This window comes from Panthera tigris, chromosome D4 (assembly GCF_018350195.1).
Source record: "Panthera tigris isolate Pti1 chromosome D4, P.tigris_Pti1_mat1.1, whole genome shotgun sequence".
Classification (NCBI taxonomy): Eukaryota; Metazoa; Chordata; class Mammalia; order Carnivora; family Felidae; genus Panthera; species Panthera tigris.
In genome coordinates, this window is record NC_056672.1 from 31,138,986 (window position 1) to 31,162,106 (window position 23,121).

Genomic DNA, 23,121 nt, shown 5'->3' on the forward strand with positions numbered 1-23,121 from the left:
TAAAAATTGCACCAGCGTTTTTCTCAAAGCTAGAACAAGCAATACTAAAATTTGTATGGAACCACGAAGGACCCCAAATAGCCAATACTGAAGAAGAAAACGAAAATGGGAGGCATCACAATCCAAGACTTTACCCTCCATTACAAAGTTGTAATCATCAAGACAGTATGTTATTGGCACAAAAATAGACACATAGACCAATGGAATAGAATAGAGACTCCAGAATTGGACCCACAAAAGTATGGCCAACTAATCTTTGACAAAGCAGGAAAGAATATCCAATGGAAAAAAAACAGTCTCTTTAACACGTGGTGCTGGGAGAACTGGACAGTGACATATAGAAGAATGAAACTAGACCACTTTCTTACATCATACACAAAAATAAACTCAAAATGGATGAAAAACCTGAATGTGAGACAGGAAACCATCAAAACCCTAGAAGAGAAAGCAGGCAACAACCTCTTTGACCTCAGCCATAGCAATTTCTCTTTCTTCACTTTAAATCTACAGGTGTCTTTAGGTCTAAAATGAGTCTCTTGCCAGCAAAATAGAGATGGGTCTTATTATTATTATTTTTTTTTATCCATTGTGATACCCTATCTCTTTTGATTAGAACATTTAGTCCATTTACCCTCAGAGTGATTATTGAAAGATGAATTTAGTGACTTTTTTCTTTTTCTTTTTCTCTTTCTTTTTTTTTTTTTTTTTTTTTTTTTGCCTGTAGAGTTGGTGTTTCTAGTGTTGTTCTCTGGTCCTTTTTAGTTTTTGTTGCTTTTGGTCTTTTTTGTTTTTGTGTTTTTCTCCACTCAATGAGTCCCCCTTAAAATTTCTTGCAGGGCTAGTTTAGTGGTTATTAACTCCTTTAGTTTTTGTTTGTCTGGGAAACTCTATCTCTCCTTCTATTCTGAAAGACAGACTTTCTGGATAAAGAATTACTGGCTCATATTTTCCCCATTCAGCATGTTGGATATAGCCTGCTACTCATTTCTGACCTGCCACAGTTCTGTGGACAGATCTGCTTGGAACCTGATCTGTCTTCCTTTACAAGTTAAGGACTTTCCCCTCCCTTGCTGCTTTCAGGATTCTTTCCTTCTCTGTGAATTTTGTGAATTTGATTATGACATGCCTTGGTAATGGTAGGCTTTTGTTGAATTTAATGGGAGTTCTCTGTGCTTCTTGGATTTTGATGTCTATGTCCTTCCCCAGATTAGAGAAATATTCAGCAATAATTTGTTTACATAAACCTTTTGCTCCTTTTTCTCTCTCTTCATCTTCTAGGATATCTATGATATGAATGTTATTACATTTTAGTAAGTCACTGAGTTCCTTATGTCTGCCTTTGTCATCCATGACCTTTGTTACCCTCTTGTTTTCAGCTTCATTATTTTCCATAATTTTATCTTCTATATCACTAATTCACTCCTCTGCCTTGTCCATCCTCCCTGTAATGGAACCCTTTCAGGTTTGCACATCAGTTATCACATTTTTAATTTCAGTCTGACTAGATTTTAGTTCTTTTGTCTCTACAGGAAAGAATTCTCTGGTATCCTCTATTCTTTTTTCAAACCCAGCTAGTATCCTTATAATCATTGTTTTAATTCTAGTTCAGACGTCTTACTTATATCTGTATTGATTAAATTCCAGGCTGTGATTTTTACTTCCTGTTCTTTCTTTTGGGTGAATTTCTTCATCTCATTTTGTCCACAAAAGAAAACAAGAAAGAAAGAAAAAAATCAAAACAAACAAACAAACAACCCCCCCTCCAATAAAACAAAAACAAAGCAAAAAATGAAAGAAAACCCAAATTAGATCCGGGATGTGTTTTGGCCTGCTTCTTAAAAGAACCTAGGTGCAAAAATAAAAATAAAATAAGATAAAATAAAATAAAAATAATCAAACAAAAATTATATATATAAATAAAAAATTTTTTAAAGAACTTAAAAAATAAAATAAAGGAAAAAAATCATAAAAAGATAAAGAATAAAAGTAAATAGGAAGCTAGTTCCTACTTCCCTTAGAACTGAAGCTTTGTAGTACTCTGATCAGTAGACTTGGTGTGGGTGAGTTTTTTGTTCTGGTCTTCTGGGGAGGCCTGCTGTGCTGATTCTTAAGCTAACTTATTTCAGTGGAAGTGTGCCTAAAGGGTGCAGGGGTGTGGGACTTGGTGTAAATGGCTCCAACATCCAGTAAGTGGTGCTTTTTTTTTCCCTGAAGTCTTTCAGTGCTGATGGGTGAGAAGAATATAGTGATGTCCCACTCTTTAGCCCCAGATCTAAAAGATCGTAACTTCCCGTCTTCAGGAAACCTTCACAGAAGAGCAATCAATCATCCCTCTTTTGTCCCCAATTTCCATTGGAACTGTGCATTTACCCTGCCTGTGTCCATGCTTTTTTTTATCTCAGGCATGTGCCTGAGTTTCAAAACTCCAAATTTTAGGGACTTCAGAGGTGCAGACCCACTCTGTTCCTCTGGGAGAGGGTCTCACTGTGCTTTTGCCTTGTGAAGAAAGCAGTCGCATGACCGTGCAACAGTTCAGTGTTCATGTCAAATCAGAGTAGAAAGCCAGCACTCTTGCTTGCTGCCCTCAGCCCCAGTCCCTGCTCCTATGCCTGGCAAAGCACAGCATGTTGGCACCACCCTTTCTTCTTGTGACCCTGGGGGATCACAAGCCGTTACTCTGGGATTCTGTCCCAATTTACCACCTGAGCACCTTTAAGCCAGGCACATCCACCCACTGTAGTGGACTACTCCACTGCCATCTTCACCTTCCCAATAATTCCCAATACTCAGTCATACTGAGATGCTTTTAAATATTTTATCATACACATTTTTAGGAAAGGGTTTCTTGGTATACTTAGTCTTCCAATCATCTTACCTTTGTTTCTTCTTTTGCACTATCCCAAGTACTTGAATCTAATGACTCTTATTTATTAAGTTTATTTTTAATTTTTTAAAATTAAGTGGGTGTATAATAATTAATTTTCTTGTGTACTTAAATACCCTTTAATATTGAAAGGAATTAAATTTACTTAGGTTTAAACTATAATTAAACTATAAAATTAATTAAGTTTATAGTTGCAAAGTGATTTACACTCCTTTTTTTTTATAACATCCTGTTAAAATGATAAAAAGTCAGATCATTCTTTAAAGAAAATGTGATTTTGATTGATATAAGCCTTTTCAACAGCAATGTTGGAGACAAGGATGGAATTTAAAGAATTGAAAGGAAAGAAATTTTAAGCTTTGAATTATATGCAGCCAAGATCTTTTAAATATGAGGGCAGAGAAAAAGATGTTATCAGAAAATAAGGCCAGGGTGCCTGGGTGGCTCAGTTGGTTGAGCTTCGGACTTTGCCTCAGGTCATGATCTCGCTGTTTGTGGGTTTGAGCCCCTCATTGGCCTTGCTGCTTTCAGCATGGAGCCTTCTTTGGATCCTCTGTCCCCATTCTCTCTGCCCCTCCCACTGATGCTGTTTCTATCAAAAATAAACATTTAAAAAAAGAAAAAAAGGAAAGCTTTATTTTACATAATCTGTTGGAAAATATTCTTAGAGGAAATTCTCAAGGAGGATGAAAAATAAGTGTAGGAACATGCAGGTGTGTGGACATAAGGGTTGATGTTAGTGATGTTTACTGTATCATAAAAAATACATGAAATTGTGGCATATACAGAATAACCCAGAAGCGAAACTCCAGTAATATCCTCATGAAATAAGGGCTGTCATGACAGAGAAAGCAAAATCAGAGGAGGCAAGAGTACTCTTTGGTGTGCTGAGATAATATGAGTATTGACACATGTAAGAAACTGAAAAGGAAATTAATATAATTAATGTTATAAAACCATTAGGATTTTAAAAACTTCCAAATTTTGAACAAACAGAACATTTGATCTATAAAGTGGGAGATGCAAAAAGAGAAGAAAAAAGAAACAATAAAGAAAATATGGAAAATAATCAAAATAATATGGCAGAAATAAATCATAAAGAAAACAGCAATTAATTTAATCAAGCTAAAATTATCAGATAAGATTTTAAATATCAAAAAACCCATCAAACAAAGCATATTGAAAATAAAGTAATAAAGAAAATATAGAAGGCAAATATGAATACAAAGAAGACCTAAGTCTAAATTTTGATAAAATTTTAATTTGAGGTGAGATTATTATAAAGGAGTATGAATAAACTAACCCATTCCTGACTTCTGAGTGTAGCATATGAGCACTTGTCTGAATGTATGTGTCCTCTCACCCAAATCCATATATTCAAATTCTAACTCCTAAAGAAAAAGGAGATGAGATAATTGGAACATGTTTATGAGCCCTTGTGGAGAGGATTTGTGCCCTACAAAAAAGTCTCCAGATAGATTCCTAGCCCCTTCCCACCATATGAGGACACAGTGAAAAAGTGCTATTAACCAGGAAGAGGCACTTCACCAGAATGTGACCATACTGGCACCTTGATCTTGGACTTAGACTCCAGAATTGTGAGAAATACATTTCTGTTGTTTGATCCACCCTGTTCTGTGGTATTTTGTTATAGAAGCCCTAATGAACTAAAACAACATGTTTTAAAACTTATGTGGAAAATTTAAAAAATAAAAATAAAACACAAATAAAATAAAATACAAAATCAGGTCAAGACAACATATGAAAAAATGTTTTCAGTAGGAAAGTGTGGATTCTTGGACTTGGAAATACTGGATTGGTTTGTGAAAGGATAAGTGTGTGTATGTGTCTGTGAATGTGTGTATGTATCCACATGTCCCAAAAGTCTTTGTAGTAAAGTTTAAAGCTTTACTAACTTTAGAATTATAAATGTTACAAACTTAGAAAGTAACTTTCATACTTTAATTTATGAATTTTGCATAATTATCTTATTTTTTGTGTATATGTCCTTTTGAAAATGAGACAAAGCAAACACTAAAATTCATAAAACTAATTAACTGCAAAAGAAATTTAAATTATGTGCTTGGGTTTATACAAGACAAGAACATTATATGGGAAACTAGAGTTGAGGACAGAGAAAATTCCAAAAGAAAATTTCCCTGGGAAATAGCCAAAATTCTAGGGTCAACTTCAGATTTTCAAGGGTTGTAAAATTGGTGGGCCCTGAGTCAAGACCCCTAATGGACAAAGGGACCAGGTAATATCTGAGTTCTAGATGGAATGAATAGAAAATTGGCTAAGGTCTCTCTGACATGACAGTAGAGTTGGAAGGTGGAATCTAGAAGGCTGGGGAAAGTGCAGGGATCTGTGGGACTGAATGATGGGGGAGGGGTGGTGCTCTAGCCAGCTCTCCCATTCTCAGGAACCCTTTGTGACAAGGCTTTAGCTCTGTGATGCAGGCCTAGAGCTCTGTCCCCAAGTGAACTACCAGTGCTCAGTTGCCTGAGGACAACAGATTTCCAAAGATGGAGAATTTCTTTTCTCTGAGAAGCACTGGTACCTCCTGGCTGAGCTCTGGTCCCACCTCCTGGGTGATTGATGCCATCTTTGCCTTCCTGTGTGGACTGGGGCTCTTCCTTCTGTTACTCCCTTGTTTTCAGAGTAATCCATCCTTATCACCAGCTAAGAAATATAGAAATATCAGGAAGGTAAGGAAACTTTAGCTAAACCCCAACAGGGATTATCTCTTTTTTTTCCTTATTCTTATATCCACTTTTCTAAATCATCTAGAGAGCCTTGTGAGATGGGAAATCTCAGGAAAGAATAGAACATCATCCTTCTAGGGACTAGCTAGGCCAGGCAAAGCTTAGAGTGGGCACAAGGGTTTCTATCCCAAGATCTCCAGCCCCTAGGTCTCCTGGGCAAAGTCCCAGATTCAGTGACCAGTGAGTGAGGACTGTATACTGAGTTCATTGTCTGCAGAAGAACAGACTCCTAAACATTGTTTTACCAGCCACTTTCCCCTTCCTGTGGCAGGTGTCTCAGGTGAGCTCTTCCTCTGTGTTGGGCTGATCTGAAGGCAGTGCTGAACCTGAGAGCCTCTAAAGGGCTAGAGTGGGGGTCTGAACTCTGGAAACAGAGTCTTATCCAGTGGAGCATAGAAGGACCTGTATGTGTGTGTGTGTGTATTTCTTGAGTAGAGGAATAGTGATGAAAGAAATTCATAGTGATCTCACATAGAAAATCCATGTTTACATTTTTCAAAGAAGAAAAACTAAAAATATTTTATTCATTTTAAAGATGAATAAAAGAAAAGAAAGCCACAGAGCTCCATTATATGTAGAAATGTAGAAAGTCATATTATGAACACTGAGCATCTGTGAATCATCTAGAGAGAAGAGATAATTGAGTCCCAGCCCCTCATCTTTTCTCATAGCATCAAGTGGAGCTGAGGAGGAGGAGCAAGAGTAAGAAAAAAAGTGGAGCTTTAAAAGGTAAGCTTATGCCATTTAGCCCTACATGTGCCAAGTTATTCTCCATCTCTCTTGCTCCTGAGGGTCTAATTCCATGGTCTCCAAGGATGCCAGGGGCAGAGACCATCCTTCAGGAAAAAGAGCCCTCAGAGAGGCTCTTGGGAAGGAGATCAGCTACTGTATATTTCCCAGATTCCATGCTTGGTAGGAAGTTGATAGAGGCTGAAATGGGTGTCAGCTGGCAGAGGTGTGTGGGCGGTAGTAGACCATTAATGCCTAGATCAAGAGGTGGAACCTCTGGGTTGATAAGTGGTTTAACTTCACTCAGATTCTTTTGTGAGGTGACCCCTGTCCTTTCTCCCCAACAAGGCAGTTGTGAGGGCTCTGGGGGGTAATGTAAGTGACAAAGTACTCCCCATAATAAACCTGGCCATCACTGTGAGGGATCATGTGGCTTTGAACAGTGATGCTTGGGCTCCATAGTCTAATCTCCCAACAGTCTCCCCCTAAAAGCTTAGCCTAAAAGCTCCCCCCTGCACTCAGCCTCCCCTAAAACACTTAGGGCCCTACTTTCACTACTGTAACCCAGCCTCCTTATTTCCAGCTTGCAGAAATTGCCTGAAAGAACTGGAGGGAGCTCGCAGTCTGATTTCACTTCTGCAAAGGTAAAGAATTTTTCCCCTTTTCCCCCTTTTCCTTGGTCCTCCTTTGTCCCAGAGTTTATGATTTGACCCCTGGTCCATAGGGAACCCTGGGAGGGGGAGCCACAGAAACAAAGTATGGATAAAGCTCTGGGGTAAGGAATAGCAGGAGCAATGTGAAATCAGTATGGAGACTGTGGAGGGCTGTAGGTTGCAGGTGTTATCCCTGCCCAGCCTGCCCTGCCCTCCTTGCCCTGTCAGCTTCTAGCTGCAGCTTGTGCCTCCTGTCTCCTGCAGCTGCCTGGGGAGGCTCCCTGACAAGGGTGGCTTTCATCAACTCTTATGTCAAGACATCCCTGGTGAGGTGTGCAAAGCAGTGCCTGCTGGAGCCCACCAGCCATGCAGGGAGCCTATGGATGATGCTGCTCCCACCATGTTCCTGTTGGCTACCCCAGTTCCTCTGACTCAGCGCCCTCTACTTCTTGGCTCAATGACCTCTTCAGTTTCTGTTCATTCCCACTCATCTCTGAGTGCCTCTTCGCCACCAGAGCCTTTCCTTCCCAACAGCCTTTTGCCCCAGCCACTTGCTCTTTCCCCTCTGCCTCCATGTCCCCTTAATTCAGAGGCCTGCCCTCCACCTCTGAGAGCCTCCTTTGCCCCACAACCTCCAGACTCTATTCTGACTCTTCCTCAATGTGACTCCTTGGCATTCCCACCGAGCACCATTCCACAGAGGTCATCTCACACCCCTTGGTCAGCTTCTGCTGTTCCAGCCATCTCAGGCCTTGGCCACTCAAGTTGTCCCATTCCAGCCTTGTCATGGTGGCACACTGCTGCCAAAGCCCTGTGCCTCTCAACCTCATCAAATTATGAGTCTCAGCAAGAACACCTTTCCCACCACTCACCAGAGGACTCATTCTGGGGAAACCCCACCAACAGACAGGTAGGATTTGCTAGCCCCTCTTTGCTGAGCTCAGATAATCAGAAGCTCCTGGAAATACAAGTCACAAAGAGAGTCAAGGTCAAGATTTGGAAAGAAAAAGAAAAAGATGAATCATATCCAAAACAAACGAGCCCAGACTACCACCTGAATTCTTTGGGGAATATGTTGAAGTCACTGAGTCCTGAACAGAACACAAGCCTACAACACTTCTGGAGTACAAAAGGAAAACCAGAGCAGCTGCCTGGTCATCAGAAGCTCTCATATCCTAAGGTCTTGGGACACCATCTACAGCAGAAATATAACCAACTTTTCTGGGGTCTCCCCTCTCTACACAGCGAATCTCTGGTGGCTACTGCCTGGATCTCTGAGGGCTCTTCAGTGCCACAGTCTTCCTCTTTCTTATTCAATGGAATCTCAAGTGCCTGCCCAACTCAAATGCAGGGTAAACTATCTCCACTGCTTTCTCAGTCCCAGCCCCCGTCCCAACTGGAGTTCCAATCTCAACCCTTGGTTTCATCTGTGCCTCAATTTCAACCACCGTCTCTGGCTCAGATCCTGACCCAGGATCATCGCCAATCCTCTCTTCCAATCCTATCACCTTCGCCACCTCAGATTGAGGCCTGTGAAGTATCTTGCCCTATAGCCCAGGATAAGTCACAATTTCTCATCCCACCTGAGATTCAACATCCAGAATGGCCTTTGTTGCAGAAGCAACTAGAAAGTGGGTGGGCTTTATCCTCTGTAATCAAAAGATCTCAAGAAGTCTTTAGTGTCTTCACTTCCAATCTTCCTGAGGACAGTTGGGCAGTCTCCCTCCTTCCTGAGAACTTTCCAATCAGTGCTGAACTCCGTAAGCAACTGGAGCAACACCTACAAAAGTGGCTTATTGAACACCGGTGGGAGCTGCCCCGTAAGATCCAAGAGTCTCTGGAACTAAGGCAGCTTCAGGGTGAATTACCAGGGACATGTCAGGCAAAGGGCAAGCGTGGACCCTCACGTCCCTCTGCATGTGCAGGTAAAAGCAACAAGGATACACAGAAAGTGGAGTTCCAGCTAAGCCAGGGCATGGGCAAGGGCCTGGGGTATATTTTGGGGAAGGTCCCAAAAGATCTCTCCAGGGACTCAGAAAGCTCCCTAATGGGGTTTCAGGAAGTAAGCTCTGAAGAGTCAGAATGTGACTTGGGGTTGTCAATGAGTGACTCAGGGAGCGATTTGCTAAAGAGCTTAGATAAGAATCTAGAAAACATCCTGAAAGACCATTTGGGTAGGAAGTTGGGGAAGATCAGTGGGAGTTTGATCCCTGTGAGTGTGCACAAATCCTGGCTTGCAGTCAACCATGCTTTTCCGAAGTCCAACACTCACAAGGAAATCAGAAACCTAGGAATCTTGAAGTGTTGGGGACCATATGTGAACACCTCCCACAGGGTTTCCTTCCTCAATCCAGACATTCAAGAAGTGCTGGAAGCACATATTATAAGGTTTTGGGTGAGGCACAGGTGGGGTCTGCCCCTCAAGGCTCTTAAGCCCATAAATCTATTTAAGTTGAAAAAGGTTCAACCTTTGCCCATTCTGCAGTTTGCCTTTAACCCCTCAGCCACCTGTGTGTCTGGAACTGCCTCAATAATCAAATTTGCTGAATCCCTGAGAAGAAGACCTTCTCAGGCATGTCTGGGAAAGAAAGTTATAGCAGAAGAGTCAGGTCTCACCCTGGAGAGGCCTCTCCTTGCCCCTTCACCTATGTATGGGGAAATCCAGAGGGCCCTGGTAAGGACCCCATCTGATGACAACCAGGGGTCCTCAAAGGCCTCTCTGACTGGACAGGATAGCAGGCCACCTTCTCAGTCCTTCACACTCAACCTCATGGGCAGAACTCTGCAGAGTGATTCTGCAGAATGGGGTGAGAAGAGCAGCCTAGAGCTGAGTCCCAGTTCAGCAATGGCTGGGAATGAGCCAAGAGAGGAGAGTGAGGATTGGGCCTCACAAGACCCCTGCCATAGGGTAGCAATGCTGAAGATGAACTTAGGACCCCAATATCTTAGGTCTGAAAAGGCTAGGGAGGCAATGGAGGCCAAGCCTCCTACTCTTCAGCCAAGACCCATCTTGGGAACCAATGTGCTCACAAAACCCCAAACCATAAATGCACATATGGGGGGTTTAGATACCAGTAAAAAACTTTCTAGAATGTCTGCTATCCAAGATCCTGGAGAGTCATGCCTTAACACAGAGGTTAGTGAATTTGAGTCCAAATTGAAGATAAAGCCAGAGAGCCAGTCTCAAGACTGTCCTACACACGTGATCCTTGCTGTAGACAACTTGGCTTCTCAGGCACCTCAGTGTTATCCCCAGACAGTGCCTACTGGAGACAAGATAGCTTCCCAGATGCTGTATGGCTTAATGGCAAACCAAAGGAGCTGCTTAAGGCAGCAAGATCCCATGAACTCTGGACTTCAGGACTCACGGAAGAGCCAGAGCAAGATGACTGCCTCTACTTATAAGAGAGAGGACTGTAGGAGGCCCAACTCAGGAAAGAATAAAGAACGGTTTGAAGAATTGAGGACCTCTCAAGCTGAAAGTATGAGTCACCTTTCCCCAGTCAGAGGAATAGTAGACTCTGTTAGGAACAGATGCATACAGTTCCTGTCAGAGAAGAAACAAGGTCCTCCAGAAAACCTTTTCAGAAAAAGGATGAGGCACTTTTTTCAATGGATTTTCCCCAATAGAAAAGTCAAAGGTCAGAACACTATGCAAAAATGTAAGCCAATAATAGCCTCTGCCGAGAGCCAAGGACCAGTCAAAAGCAGATCAATTATGGCTAATGAGACTTCTGAGGCTCAGGCACTCATGACAGCTGTTGGACAAATTCTAGAGGAGAAAATGGCAATCCACCATGGACTTCATGGCACAAAGTTAAATGAGCACAAACAGGAACTCCAAGCACCAGTATGTGGGTGTTTCTGCTACCACAGGGTTCCCTTCTACCCAGAGCATGGGAGAATGAGTTATACAGCCCACAATCACCAAGACACCTCCAATGGTCAGAGTAGCTCTTTCAAGGAAAGGCAGGTTAAACACCGACAGTCCTTGAAAAGTGTAAGATTCAAGGATGAGCAACTGGACCCAAGGCACCTCCCATCCCTGCCTCCCAAGAAGACTTTGTCTCCAGTCAGTCCCTGCCAGTATAGGCCAAGGATGCCAGGTGCCCCAGGCTACCATCAACACTGTCCACGGCACTGTCTTCTTCAGGCCTCCATGTTTGGTCGATCGTAAAATACTTCTTTAGCCTTTCCTAGTAGGAAAATATGTCTTCAAGAAAAAAATTAGTCCATGTAAAGAAAGTGTTTTTTTTCTCATTAGCACATCCAAATACCTAATATTCCCCAATATATATGTTTTCCCCCCAAAAGAGGGTAGTATGGTTGCTTTTGTCTGTGCTGTGCTCAGTATGTACTTTGGCTTCTAGAAGGGAGGAGAATGGAGGGATTTTGGCCTTGGGCATTGTAGGCTTGCTCTTTATCCTTTCATTATACATTGTTTTCATGATACTGTCATTATGCAAACAAAAACTACCCTAAAAATATGAGAAATACCTATGAAGACCTTACCCAAGATCTGGCTCAACTTGCCTTTCTCTTGCTTCCACTCTACTTTGAAATTTATACAGCTATAGGGGATAGGTTTCCAGACATCATGGGGCTGGACTCAGGGTCCCACTCAGGCTCCAGGAAGTATCAGAACCAAGTGGATTGAAATTTGGTAGAGGGTACTAGGCCTAAAGTTCAGAAGCAGGAGAAATCCTTTTCCTGGATCTCTTGGTGAAGAATAGAGGGCACTTGCTCTTGAGAGCCCCTTCTCTCTCTTGTGAAGAGCTGAGGTTGAGTTAGGCCCTGTGAACCCCTCTGAGCTTAGCTTTAATGTCACCCTCTTCCACCTCTGCCTTTCCTGTACTTCCAGTGATGAGGATGGCACTTCCAGCTCTGAGTATGTGTAAGTGAGAGAACATCAGGGAAGTTGCTAAGGGCTATGTTCACCTTTACCCCAAATGAATATTCAAGGGTCACCTGCTTTCCCTCTATGTTAACCCCAGAGAAGGAGTTCTGGATTAATGAAACAAGATTGAGTGTATCTGTATGTAGTAACTATGTGACGGTTGAATACTATGAACTTCGAATGGGATGTGGGAGACAAGTTGAAAAGTTTGGATCCAAAGAAAAAGGCAAAGTGGCACATGGTGCCTATAAATTTGCAGTGAATGAAGAGCCTCTGATATCCCACCACCATCTACAGGCCTGGAGGAAAGAAAAAGTTAAGGGCCCAGTGGCTCATCATACCCCATCATGGTCTCCACCCCACTCCAGCTCTAAGATCACAGACATAGAGAAGCCACTTTTATATCCAGAACAGATGGTCAAATTTGTAGATGTAAAGCAAATGAGGGAAGGTTAATCTCCTAATAATATATTTAATACACTTACACATTATCACCTCTTGAATTCAAGAATTCAGGTGGAAAAGCCAGGATTATGGAGCTTCAGATGTAACTCCCAGTCTGGTGACCTTTATTTAAACACAGGGCTGTAGAACTGCTCCTCAAGGAGTGGTGGGGAGTTAAAAGGCCCAGAGACTGGCCTGCAATCATGTAGTAAGTCTCGTCTGGCTCCCAGTCCTTGCATACTCCAGAGTCCAGCAGATGAGGCCATCAGACAGGATTTGTGAAATGGGAGTTGGGGAGAGCATGGAAATGACCTGTTCAAAATGGGGAGGTATAGCTCAGGAGTGGTCCACTGCTCTCTCCACTTCTAGCACAGCTTTCCCCCTCCCCTGGCCTCTATCCATATGAGAAAGCAAGAAGATGAGCAATTTCTCTAGCGTTAGTCTGTGCTTTGTGCACAGTAGGCACAGCTGCAGAGGGCATCATTCCCATGGTACAGAGTTGCTCCAGGAGATGCCCTTGATCCAGAGGATAACAGGAATGGGCCCTGTCCCCCATGCCTGTCAGGATGCCCAACATGTGGGACCTGGGGTGGAGGGGCAGAGTGGGTTTAAGCCTGCTTGTGTCACTGGTTTCTCCCTGGAGCCAGGTCTTGCCTCTGGGACCCAATTCCTGAGTCAGCCTCCAGAGTGGGTCCAGCAATGTAAGTGGAGCCAAGACCTGTGGAAAGGGATTGGGACCCAGCACAGACAGCACCTTGGGGCCCTTGGGAGCTTAGGAGAGGGTGGGACAGAGCAAGGGGCCCTGAGCCTGGTTGCTATTAAGTCTTCAAAGGGCACTGAGAGTTGAGTTCTGGGACAGGAGTAGGGGCTAGATGTGGACCACATAGCCCCTGCCAGAAGTGCTGCAGATGGGGATGCTGACGGAACAGAAAAGAAACAAACAACACAACCCCTCCCCCACCCCCACCCCTCAAACACAAAGAAGCAAGTGCCTTCACCCTTCTGTTGCTCAGATTTCCATAAGGTGTGGCAAGGCCAGAAATGGAGACACCCACACAGAGACACTTCATGCAGAGACAACACAGAGACACTTCCCAGCAAAGAGAACACACAGAACTTACAGAGACAACTCTCAACAGAGACCTCTCTCACACAGACACCTTCCATGGTGACTAGAATATTGCCTTACAGAGACCTCACACTGAGACCTCGTATAGGGACTTCATGTTGCCCCACAGATTCTCAGACAGAAACCTAGTACAGATTTCAGAGATTTTCCAGAGACCTAACAGCAAACCTATCAAGACTTCCCAATGGTACCTTCCATACAGACCTCACGCAGAGACCTCACCCAGAAACAACACTCAGAGACATCACATGGCCTCATAAAGACCTCACATAGAAACCTCACACAAAGACTTCATCTACAGACAGTGCACAGAAATCTTTCACTGCCTCACAGACATTTCACATTGAGACCTTACACAGATACCCCATAGAGACTCAACACAAAGACCTCACAGAGACCTCGCATCCATTTTTCAAGATCCCAAACAGACAAATATTGACAAGTCCTTGGTAAATATGAAACTAGCATACTAGCAGCACAAGAGGGATTGTCAGTTATGCCCCTATTGCAATCCTCAAAACACTCAGGCATTGTCAGCATTGTGCTAAATGGGGGTCTCTGCTTGGGGAAATGCTTGGGAATTTTTTCTTTTGTAATGTTATTGACTCTGAACAAAAGAATTACTGATTCTACGTGTAGATTTGCAAAATGAATTTCCACAGGTGCCCATTAACTTGAGAGTCACAATTTTTAAACACAACTAAAACAGTCTCCAATGAGAGAAAATATCTTATTTGTCCAGTTTTAGTTATTATCCAGCCAAATGGTGTCACTGTTGCATATTTTTTTTTATTCTCTTGGGGACAAGACCTGAACTGCAAATGGCTTACTTATTTACTTTGAAAACATAATAAAGACCTGCAACAAATGGACTCTAGAAATGAAATAAACCAGAAAAGAAGTGTCTGGATTTATACTTGTCTTGCAGAGGTCTATGTAATTAGCACATTATTTTGCACCTAACAGTTTGCATCAGGCTTGTGGGTTTTATTTTTTAACAAGCTATCTATCTGTGAATATTTTTCACAAATAAGTGAAATTCCTGGTAATATTCCTATTATATCATCTAGCAAAATTATACTTCTTTATATCATTTTATTCCTTCAATGATAAATAATATTATTATACATGTCTTCAGTATATAACACAGTCCTAATGTTCAGCTAACATTTAAAAAAAAGGACAAACTATTGAGAAGGATTCATTTTTAATTCTATGAAATGCACATTTTCTAAGATAGGCAGTCAAGATCCACTTTATATTATTACAGGGCTAAAAAAGGACACATTGTTTAGAATAAATTTGAAATATTATGAAATATGTCTTTTTTGAGATATATAGATAGCTTAAAAATTACTGAGCAAGGGATATATTAACATATTAATTGATTTAATCATTTTAATCAATATTTATATTATCATGAATAATGAAACTTCATTTGTTATATATCCAGCACTTTCCAAAGGGTACATTACAATGAGACTACATATTTCTCAATACTCGTAAGCAACCTATTGTCCTTGATAAAATTTCAATGACAGCTGTCAAGATGTATCACAGGTTAAGTCTCTCAGATTTTCCATTGGGATGATGACATCGCAGTTCTTTCTCTAAGAGGAGCAAGGCTGACACAAGGGCTCTTTTGGTCTATTTTAACAAGAAATTCATTTTTCCCACATAATTAATTTATAACTATTATTTTTTCTACTTTATTATTATTTTTTTCTTTTTTTGTTAATTTTTCTACTTTATTCCTTTATGATATCATTGAATCATAAAATGGAGTATGGTCATGGATGTCATTTAGCATTCTATCAGATCATTTTTTTATAGCACAAGTTATGCAGATAAGTTTATTGATCAGAACAAAAAGGGCTCAATTAGAAAAAGTTTATACAGGAAAATATCTTTTTCAAGTTACTATTTTAACATGGTTAAAATAAGTGATTTTTCCTTAGTCTTTTGAATTAAAGTTGCTCAGGGTGGCAGAAAGTCTGGAAACATGGGAAATGTCCATAGTAAGTACTTTCTTGCTGTAATAAGTTGAATGTGCTTTTCCTCACTAGTAATTCACAGTTCATTAAGTTGTGCAAAATTATAATGAACAATGTATATTAAAGAAGAATTTCCTTCAATCATTGCATATTACATACATTGCTTCAGATGGTTTCATGGAATAAACTTGCACATTTTCCTCAGAATAAGAAATCAAGGGGTATCAATCCATTAAATATATATTAGTTTTTCCAGACTCTATGGCCATCTGTATTTTACTTTTAGTGAGATTCACCTATCTTAAAATCTTAAAAGAAGTTTTACCATTTATATATTTCCAAAAAAATTGGTATCAAAAATTAGAGAAAAAAACAAAAACAGATCCCTTTTGTTTTCAAGAAGTTTTATATAAAAACATTTTGCTGAAAATGAAGTGATTCTTAATCTACAGATGAAATACTTTTTACATGATACTTAAGATATATTATAAATTTGGATTTAAGATAAATATTTACAACTGGCCTCATGCTGATTTCAATAAACCAGGCACTCTAGAACACAATGTGCAAGGACAGCAATTATGTGATGCCTTCTTAATACTCCAAGGAATAAAGATCTCTTCCAAAGTAGTTGTTCTACAATGTTAACCCCAAACAGCGATTCTTCTTGATAGATTGTATTTTTAGTTTCACTCACTTTATAACTAACTGCCATAGAAATACATTTCTGAAAGTGTTCCCAAATATATACAGCTACTATGTTGTGGCCACACCATGGGCACAGTAAGGAACATCCATATCTGGATAATCCAGGGGCTTCATAACTGCCACCAGTTATTTGAAGTCGGTTTGACTCAACCATTTCTGGCACGAGATTGGTCTTCGTCACGTGAACCGTTGTATTTTCCAAACAGCTACAAGTCACCTTCCTTAGTTTGCTGCTGTACCCCTTCCTGGCTGGTCACCGGCTGTAGTAACCTGAAGAGTCCATTTACTCAGGGATGTCCACTCTGGGCTCTGCACAGACACATTGTGTCACAGATGTGCACATGACGCTGATGAAACTTTCAGAAAAGTGTCATGTAATGCCTGCCAGGCACAGTAGGTGAGGATTTAGAAAATGCTAACATCTACCTAAATAAATAGAAAGACATCCCAAAAAAAAAAAAAAAAAAAAAAGAAAATGCTAACATCTTTTGTAGGAAACGTGGATTACACAGCTCTTTGGTTCCAGGCATTTTTGTGCATTAGATGGCCCCCTGGATGGGGGGAAATGAAGCTGATTTTTTAGAATTTCTCACCCTCATTCACTGTAACTACATCTGCCACTCTTCCTTCTCTGAGTCCAGGAGCTGGAATTGACAGCGTCTCTCTCTGTGATTTCACAGTCTCTACCATGTGTTTACAGTGACCACTAAAACTCACCTATCTCAGATGGGTCAGGTATTTCTGATACTACAGGAGGAAGATAACTGAACTTTTTATTTCCACCACAATTTTATATAGTAACTCTTTACATAGCTATTTGCTATGTCCAATTTATTTTATAGAGTCAATAAATATGTTTTATAGAATTTGGCCCCTGGATTCCACCTACTAGATTGCTTGGGCAAGTCATTTATTGCCTAAATTTACAAATTTTATAAAATTGCATTTATTTCATAAAATTTTAATTTATAAAATGTTACTTTCTTTTTGAAATTGGTAAATCTAGGGATTTAGTCCCAGTTTGTTTGTTTTTTTTTAAACATTGGTACTTAACCTAAAATATTTGCCAATTTTCCTTTTTTAATATATATCAGAAAAAATGTTAAGAATTTAGCTGTGAAGATAACAATACTATTGATTTTTTCCTTTCACTTTGTGTGGTTATTTTTGTACCAAACCTCTATTATTGCACAGCAAAGAAGAAAGTTTGTTCCTTGGAAAACATGCAGAATGCTTTTTTCTTGTTTTTTCTTTTCTAACTTTTCATAGAAGTATCATTTTTAATACAGACACATCAACATTGTTGATTACATTTTCAATAATTTAAAAACACAGAAGACCTTCCCTCTAAAAACATAAACAGGGGCGCCTGGCTGGCTTAACCGGTTAAGCGTCTGACTTCGGCTCAGGTCATGATCCAGCAGTTCGTGAGTTGGAGCCCCGTGTCTGGTTCTGTGCTGACAGTTTGGAGCCTGGAACCTACTTCAAGTTCTATTTCTTCCTCTCTCTGCCCCTCCCTCGCTCCCACTCTGCCTCTATCTCTCTCAAAAATAAACATTAAAAAAAAAATTAAAAATATAAACAAAGCTTCTTCCATCTGGTCTCTAGATCTTTTTATTCTTATGCCAATTTCTTTAAACTAATTGATCAACTGAGTTATGCATTCATTTACTTTTTCACAATTATGATAAAAGGGCCAATTTATCAAGCAGACACACACTGCTAAATGTGTGTGTGCCTAATAACATAGTTTCAAAATACCTTAAGATAAAACTGATAGAATTTCAGAAAAATCAACAGTTATAATCAGATTTCAATACTCATTTCTCAATAAGATGGAACATGTAGACAGAAATTCAATACTAGCATAGAAGACTTGATAAACACTACCAATGAACTTGGTCTAATAGACATTTATAGAATACACATTCTTTGCAATGCGTAATAAACATTTAACTATTCTAGGCTACAAAATAAGTATCAATAAACTTAAAATGATTCCATTTTTACAATGTATGCTCTCTAACAATACTGGAATTTAATTAGAAGTAAAAACAGATCTCTAGAATTTCCTCACATACTTGAAAATCAAGCAAAACACTTGTGAATAACTCATGGGTTAAAATAGAGCCAAACAAAAAAGTATTTTGAGCTGAATGAAAAAGGAAACACTTGTGCTCGCTTGGGCAGCACATATACTAAAAAAGGAAACATTTTGGGGCTCCTGGGTGGCTCAGTTGGTTAAGCATACTCTTGGTTTCAGCACAAGCTGAACCAATTCAACCAAGCTCAACTCTTGGTTGAGCCCTGATCAACTCTGTGCTACTAGCACAGAGTCTGCTTGGGATTCTCTCTCTCCCCCTCTCTCTGCCCAGCCCTGGCTCACTCTGTGTAACTATAAAAAAAAGGAAACCCTTCAATATTAGTGGAATCTCCCTCATCAAGTACTTAGAAGAAATTTTATAGTACTAAATATATTAGAAAAGATTTTAAATCAATGACCTCAGATTCCATCTTAAAAGCCAGAAAAGAAGATCAAATAAAACCAAAAGTATGCAGAGTAAAGTAAATTAAAAATATCAGTGTGGAAATCAATGAAATAGAAAACACCAAAAAATTAGAAAACATTAATAAAACCAACTCAACACCAGTAAAGCAAACAATTCTATTAAAAAATGAGTAGACAAACTGAATAGACATTTTTCCAAAGAAGATATACAGGTGACCAAAACATACATAAGAAGATACTCAACATCACTAATCACTGGGAAAATGCAAATCGAAACCACAGTAAGATGAGAAATAACAGGTGTTGGCAAGGATTGGAGAAAGGGCACCCTTATACAGTGCTGGTGAGAATGTAAATTGTAGTGGCCACTATGGAAAACAGTATGGAGTTTACTCAAAAAGTTAAAAATAGAAATTAATACATTTCAGTAATTCCACTGCTGGGAATTTCCCTAAAGTAAACAAAAACACTAATTGAAAAAGATACACACCCCCTTATGTTTATTGCAACATTATTTACAATAGACAAGATATGGAGACAACCTAAGTGCCTTTTAGTAGATGAATGGATAAAGATGTGGTGTATATACACAATGGAATATTGTTCAGCCATAAAAAAGAATGAAATCTTGCCATTTGTGACAACATGGATGGACTTAGAGGATATTATGCTAAGTGAAATAAGTCAGAGAAATACAAATATCATATGATTTCACTTATATGTGGAATCTAAAAAGCAAAACAACCTACAAACAAAAATCAGAAACTGATTTGTAAATACAAAGAACAAACTGGTGGTTGTCAGAGCAAAGTGGGGGTGAAGAGATAGATAAAAAGATAAAGGAGATTAAAAAGTACAAACTTCCAGTGGCATCTGGGTGGCTCAGTTGGGTAAGTGTCCGACTTCTGCTCAGGTCATGATCTTGCGGTTCGTGAGTTTGAGGCCGTGTCGGGCTCTGTGCTGATAGCTCAGAGCCTGGAGCCTGCTTCGGATCCTGTGTCTCCCTCTCTCTCTGCTGCTCCTCCGCTAGTGCTTTATCTCTGTCTCTCAAAAATAAATAAACGCTAAAAAAACCTTTTTTTAAAAGTACAAACTTCCAGTTGTAAAATGAATGTCTCTGGGATTAAAAGTACAGCATAAGGAATATAGTCAATAATATTGTAATAACTGCATGGTGACAGATGGTAACTATACTTATTGTGGTAAGCATTGCACAATGTACAGAATTGTCAAATCACATGTTGGACACCTGAAAATAATAGAACATTTTATTTCAATGACAGTTCAATAAAAATAATCACTATTAAACTAAAATCTTGCTCTTTGAGAAATCTGTAGTATTCACAAAAATCTATTCAGGCTGATCAGAAATGTAATAAATGTGCAATGACTGATATAAACAAAACATCTTGGTCTCTGTGTATGAACGTACTTTTTTTTCATGTGACTTGATCTTGAAAATAGTAAGTGGATGGTATCTGAAAGATAGACCAGTGTTTTCTCAGGAACTGCTATGTAAATGGACACCCCTGGGATAATCCACAAAACCTGCCTTTCCAAGGGTTCATAGAAAAAAGAGAGGAATTGTGTTTAAATTTTATATCAGTACATTACCATTCTAGAAACAGATGGCACAAAGTGGTCTTCTGAAGAACATGTAATAAAGGCTTTGCTTATAGAGCTATGTGAGAGATGAAGGATCTAGCAAGAAATGGAAGGCAGAGACTAGTAACAGTAGGAAGAACATTCCACCTCTAGATCTGAAAGGGCAGAAGAGGAAACATATTATTGAACATTACCTAGAGCTGAAGTTGTGGAACAGGGTAAGTGTAAAATATTTTTTAATAATTAAATCTCTTTCTTTCTTATTTAATTTAATTTAATTTTATATGAAATTTGTTGTCAAGTTGGTTTCCATACAACACCCAGTGCTCATCCCAACAGGTGACCTCCTCAATACCCATCACCCACACTCCCCTCCCTCCCACCCCCCATCAACCCTCAGTTGATGTTCTCAGTTTTTAAGGGTCTCTTATGTTTTGGCTCCCTCCCTCTGTAACCTTTTTTTCCCCTTCCCCTCCCCTATGGTCTTCTGTTAAGTTTCTCAGGACCCACATAAGAGTGAAAACATATGGCACCTGTCTTTCTCTGTATGACTTATTTCACTTAGCATAACACTCTCCAGTTCCATCCACGTTGCTACAAAAGGACATATTTCATTCTTTCTCATAGCCACGTAGTATTCAATTGTGTATAAAACCACAATTTCTTTATCCATTCATCAGTTGATGGACATTTAGGCTCCTTCCATAATTTGGCTATTGTTGAAAGTGCTGCTATAAACATTGGGGTACAAGTGTCCCTATGCATCAGCACTCCTGTATCCCTTGGGTAAATTCCTAGCAGTGCTATTGTTGGCTCATAAGGTAGATCTATTTTTAATTTTTTGAGGAACCTCCACACTGTTTGCCAGAGCGGCTGCACCAGTTTGCAATCCCACCAACAGTGCAAGAGGGTTCCCGTTTCTCTTGGGATTTGTTCATTTTACCCACTCTGACTCGCGCGAGGTGGTATCTGAGTGTGGTTTTGATTTGTATTTCCCCGATGAGGAGCGACGTTGAGCATCTTTTCATGTGCCTGTTGGCCATCTGGATGTCTTCTTTAGACAAGTGTCTACTCATGTTTTCTGCCCATTTCTTTACTGGATTATTTGTTTTTCGGGTGTGGAGTTTGGTGAGCTCTTTATAGATTTTGGATACAAGTCCTTTGTCCGGTACGTCATTTGCAAATATCTTTTCCCATTCCGTCAGTTGCCTTTTAGTTTTGTTGGTTGTTTCCTTTGCAGTGCAGAACATTTTTATCTTGATGAGGTCCCAATAGTTCATTTTTGCTTTTAATTCCCTTGCCCTTGGGGATGTGTCAAGTAAGAAATTGCTGTGGCTGAGGACAGAGAGGTTTTTTCCTGCTTTCTCCTCTAGGGTTTTGATGGTTTCCTGTCTCACATTCAGGTCCTTCATCCATTTTGAGTTTATTTTTGTGAATGGTGCAAGAAAGTGGTCTAGTTTCATTCTTCTGCATGTTGCTGTCCAGTTCTCTCAGCACCATTTGTTAAAGAGACTGTCTTTTTTCCATTGGATATTCTTTCCTGCTTTGTCAAAGATGAGTTGGCCATACTTTTGTGGGTCTAATTCTGGGGTTTCTATTCTATTCTAATTAAATCTCTTTAAAAGGTAATTTTCTGATGTGGTCTAGTATAATAACATGTAAAATGTGTGAAAACAGCATAAAAGCCAAGAGGAGAGAAATGGAAATTTATAAATGTAAATATTTTATATTGTACATTAAGGGATATAATGTCTGTTGAAAGTAAACTGTATTAGGTTAGAGATGTATACTATACAACTGAAACAATTACTGATTAGATTTATAGCTAATAAGCCAACAATGGAGATTGAATGGAATAGCTAAAAACAAAATCAAACCTCAACAGCAGGTGGAAAAAGATGAAACAATTGAACATAAATTATAAAGTGATATATTTAAATTATATAAATAATAAAACTAAATGTAAAAGTTCAACAATGTGATTAAATAAGTGGATATCTATACTCAAAAAAACTTAACTTCAGTCCATACTTCCTATCAAAAAATAATTAAAACATTTCCTACCAAAAAAAGGAAATCCTGTCATTTGTGACAACATGGATAAACCTGGAGGACACTGTGTTAAATGAAATAAGCCAGACAGAGGAAGACAAATGCTATATGGTATCACTTATGTGTGGAGTCCCAAGAGAAAAAAAAGAAAAAAAGTTGAACTTAGAGTAGAAATGTGGTTATGAGGGTCTGAGGGGTGAAGGAAAAAGAAGAGTTTGGTAAAAGGGTACAAACTTTCAGTTCTAAGAGGAATAAGGACCAAGGATATAATATAATGTATGACATGGTGACTACAGTTGATAACACTGTATTGTATAACTGAAATTTGCTAAGAGAGTAGAACTTAAATATTCACACCCACACATATACACAAAGGTAAATATGTGAGGTGATGGATATGTTGGGTATAATCCTTCCACAATGCAACATATATCAAATCATCATGTTGCATACTTTAAATATCTTACAATTTTAATTGTTAACTAAACCTCAGAAAAGCTGGAAAAAATTAAAGCACACTGTTGGTATGAATTTCTACTGGAGGAGGGAAAATAAAAGACTGAACATACCAAGTGCCGGCAAAAATGTGGACCAACTGGAACACTGGAGGGAATGTAAAAATGATTTTGCAGGTCCATAACAAACCAAACATACCATATGACCCAGCCATTCCAATCTTTGATACTTAACATTAGAGAAGTAAAGCTTATGTCTGTGCAAAGACTTGACCAGGATATTTATAGAAACTTTAT

At 39.5% G+C, this 23,121-nt stretch overlaps 1 protein-coding gene across 1 annotated transcript; it reads left to right on the forward strand.

Annotated features, from left to right (window-relative positions):
• Positions 1 to 5,287: 5,287 nt before the first annotated feature.
• LOC102955440 (spermatogenesis-associated protein 31A6) lies at positions 5,288 to 12,474 on the forward strand. Its single transcript, XM_007089025.2, has 4 exons — positions 5,288 to 5,592; positions 6,321 to 6,378; positions 6,962 to 7,022; positions 7,296 to 12,474. The coding sequence occupies exons 1-4, from the start codon at positions 5,410 to 5,412 to the stop codon at positions 11,206 to 11,208; spliced, it is 4,215 nt and encodes a 1,404-aa protein (XP_007089087.2). The 5' UTR covers positions 5,288 to 5,409; the 3' UTR covers positions 11,209 to 12,474.
• The last annotated feature ends 10,647 nt before the right edge of the window (positions 12,475 to 23,121 follow it).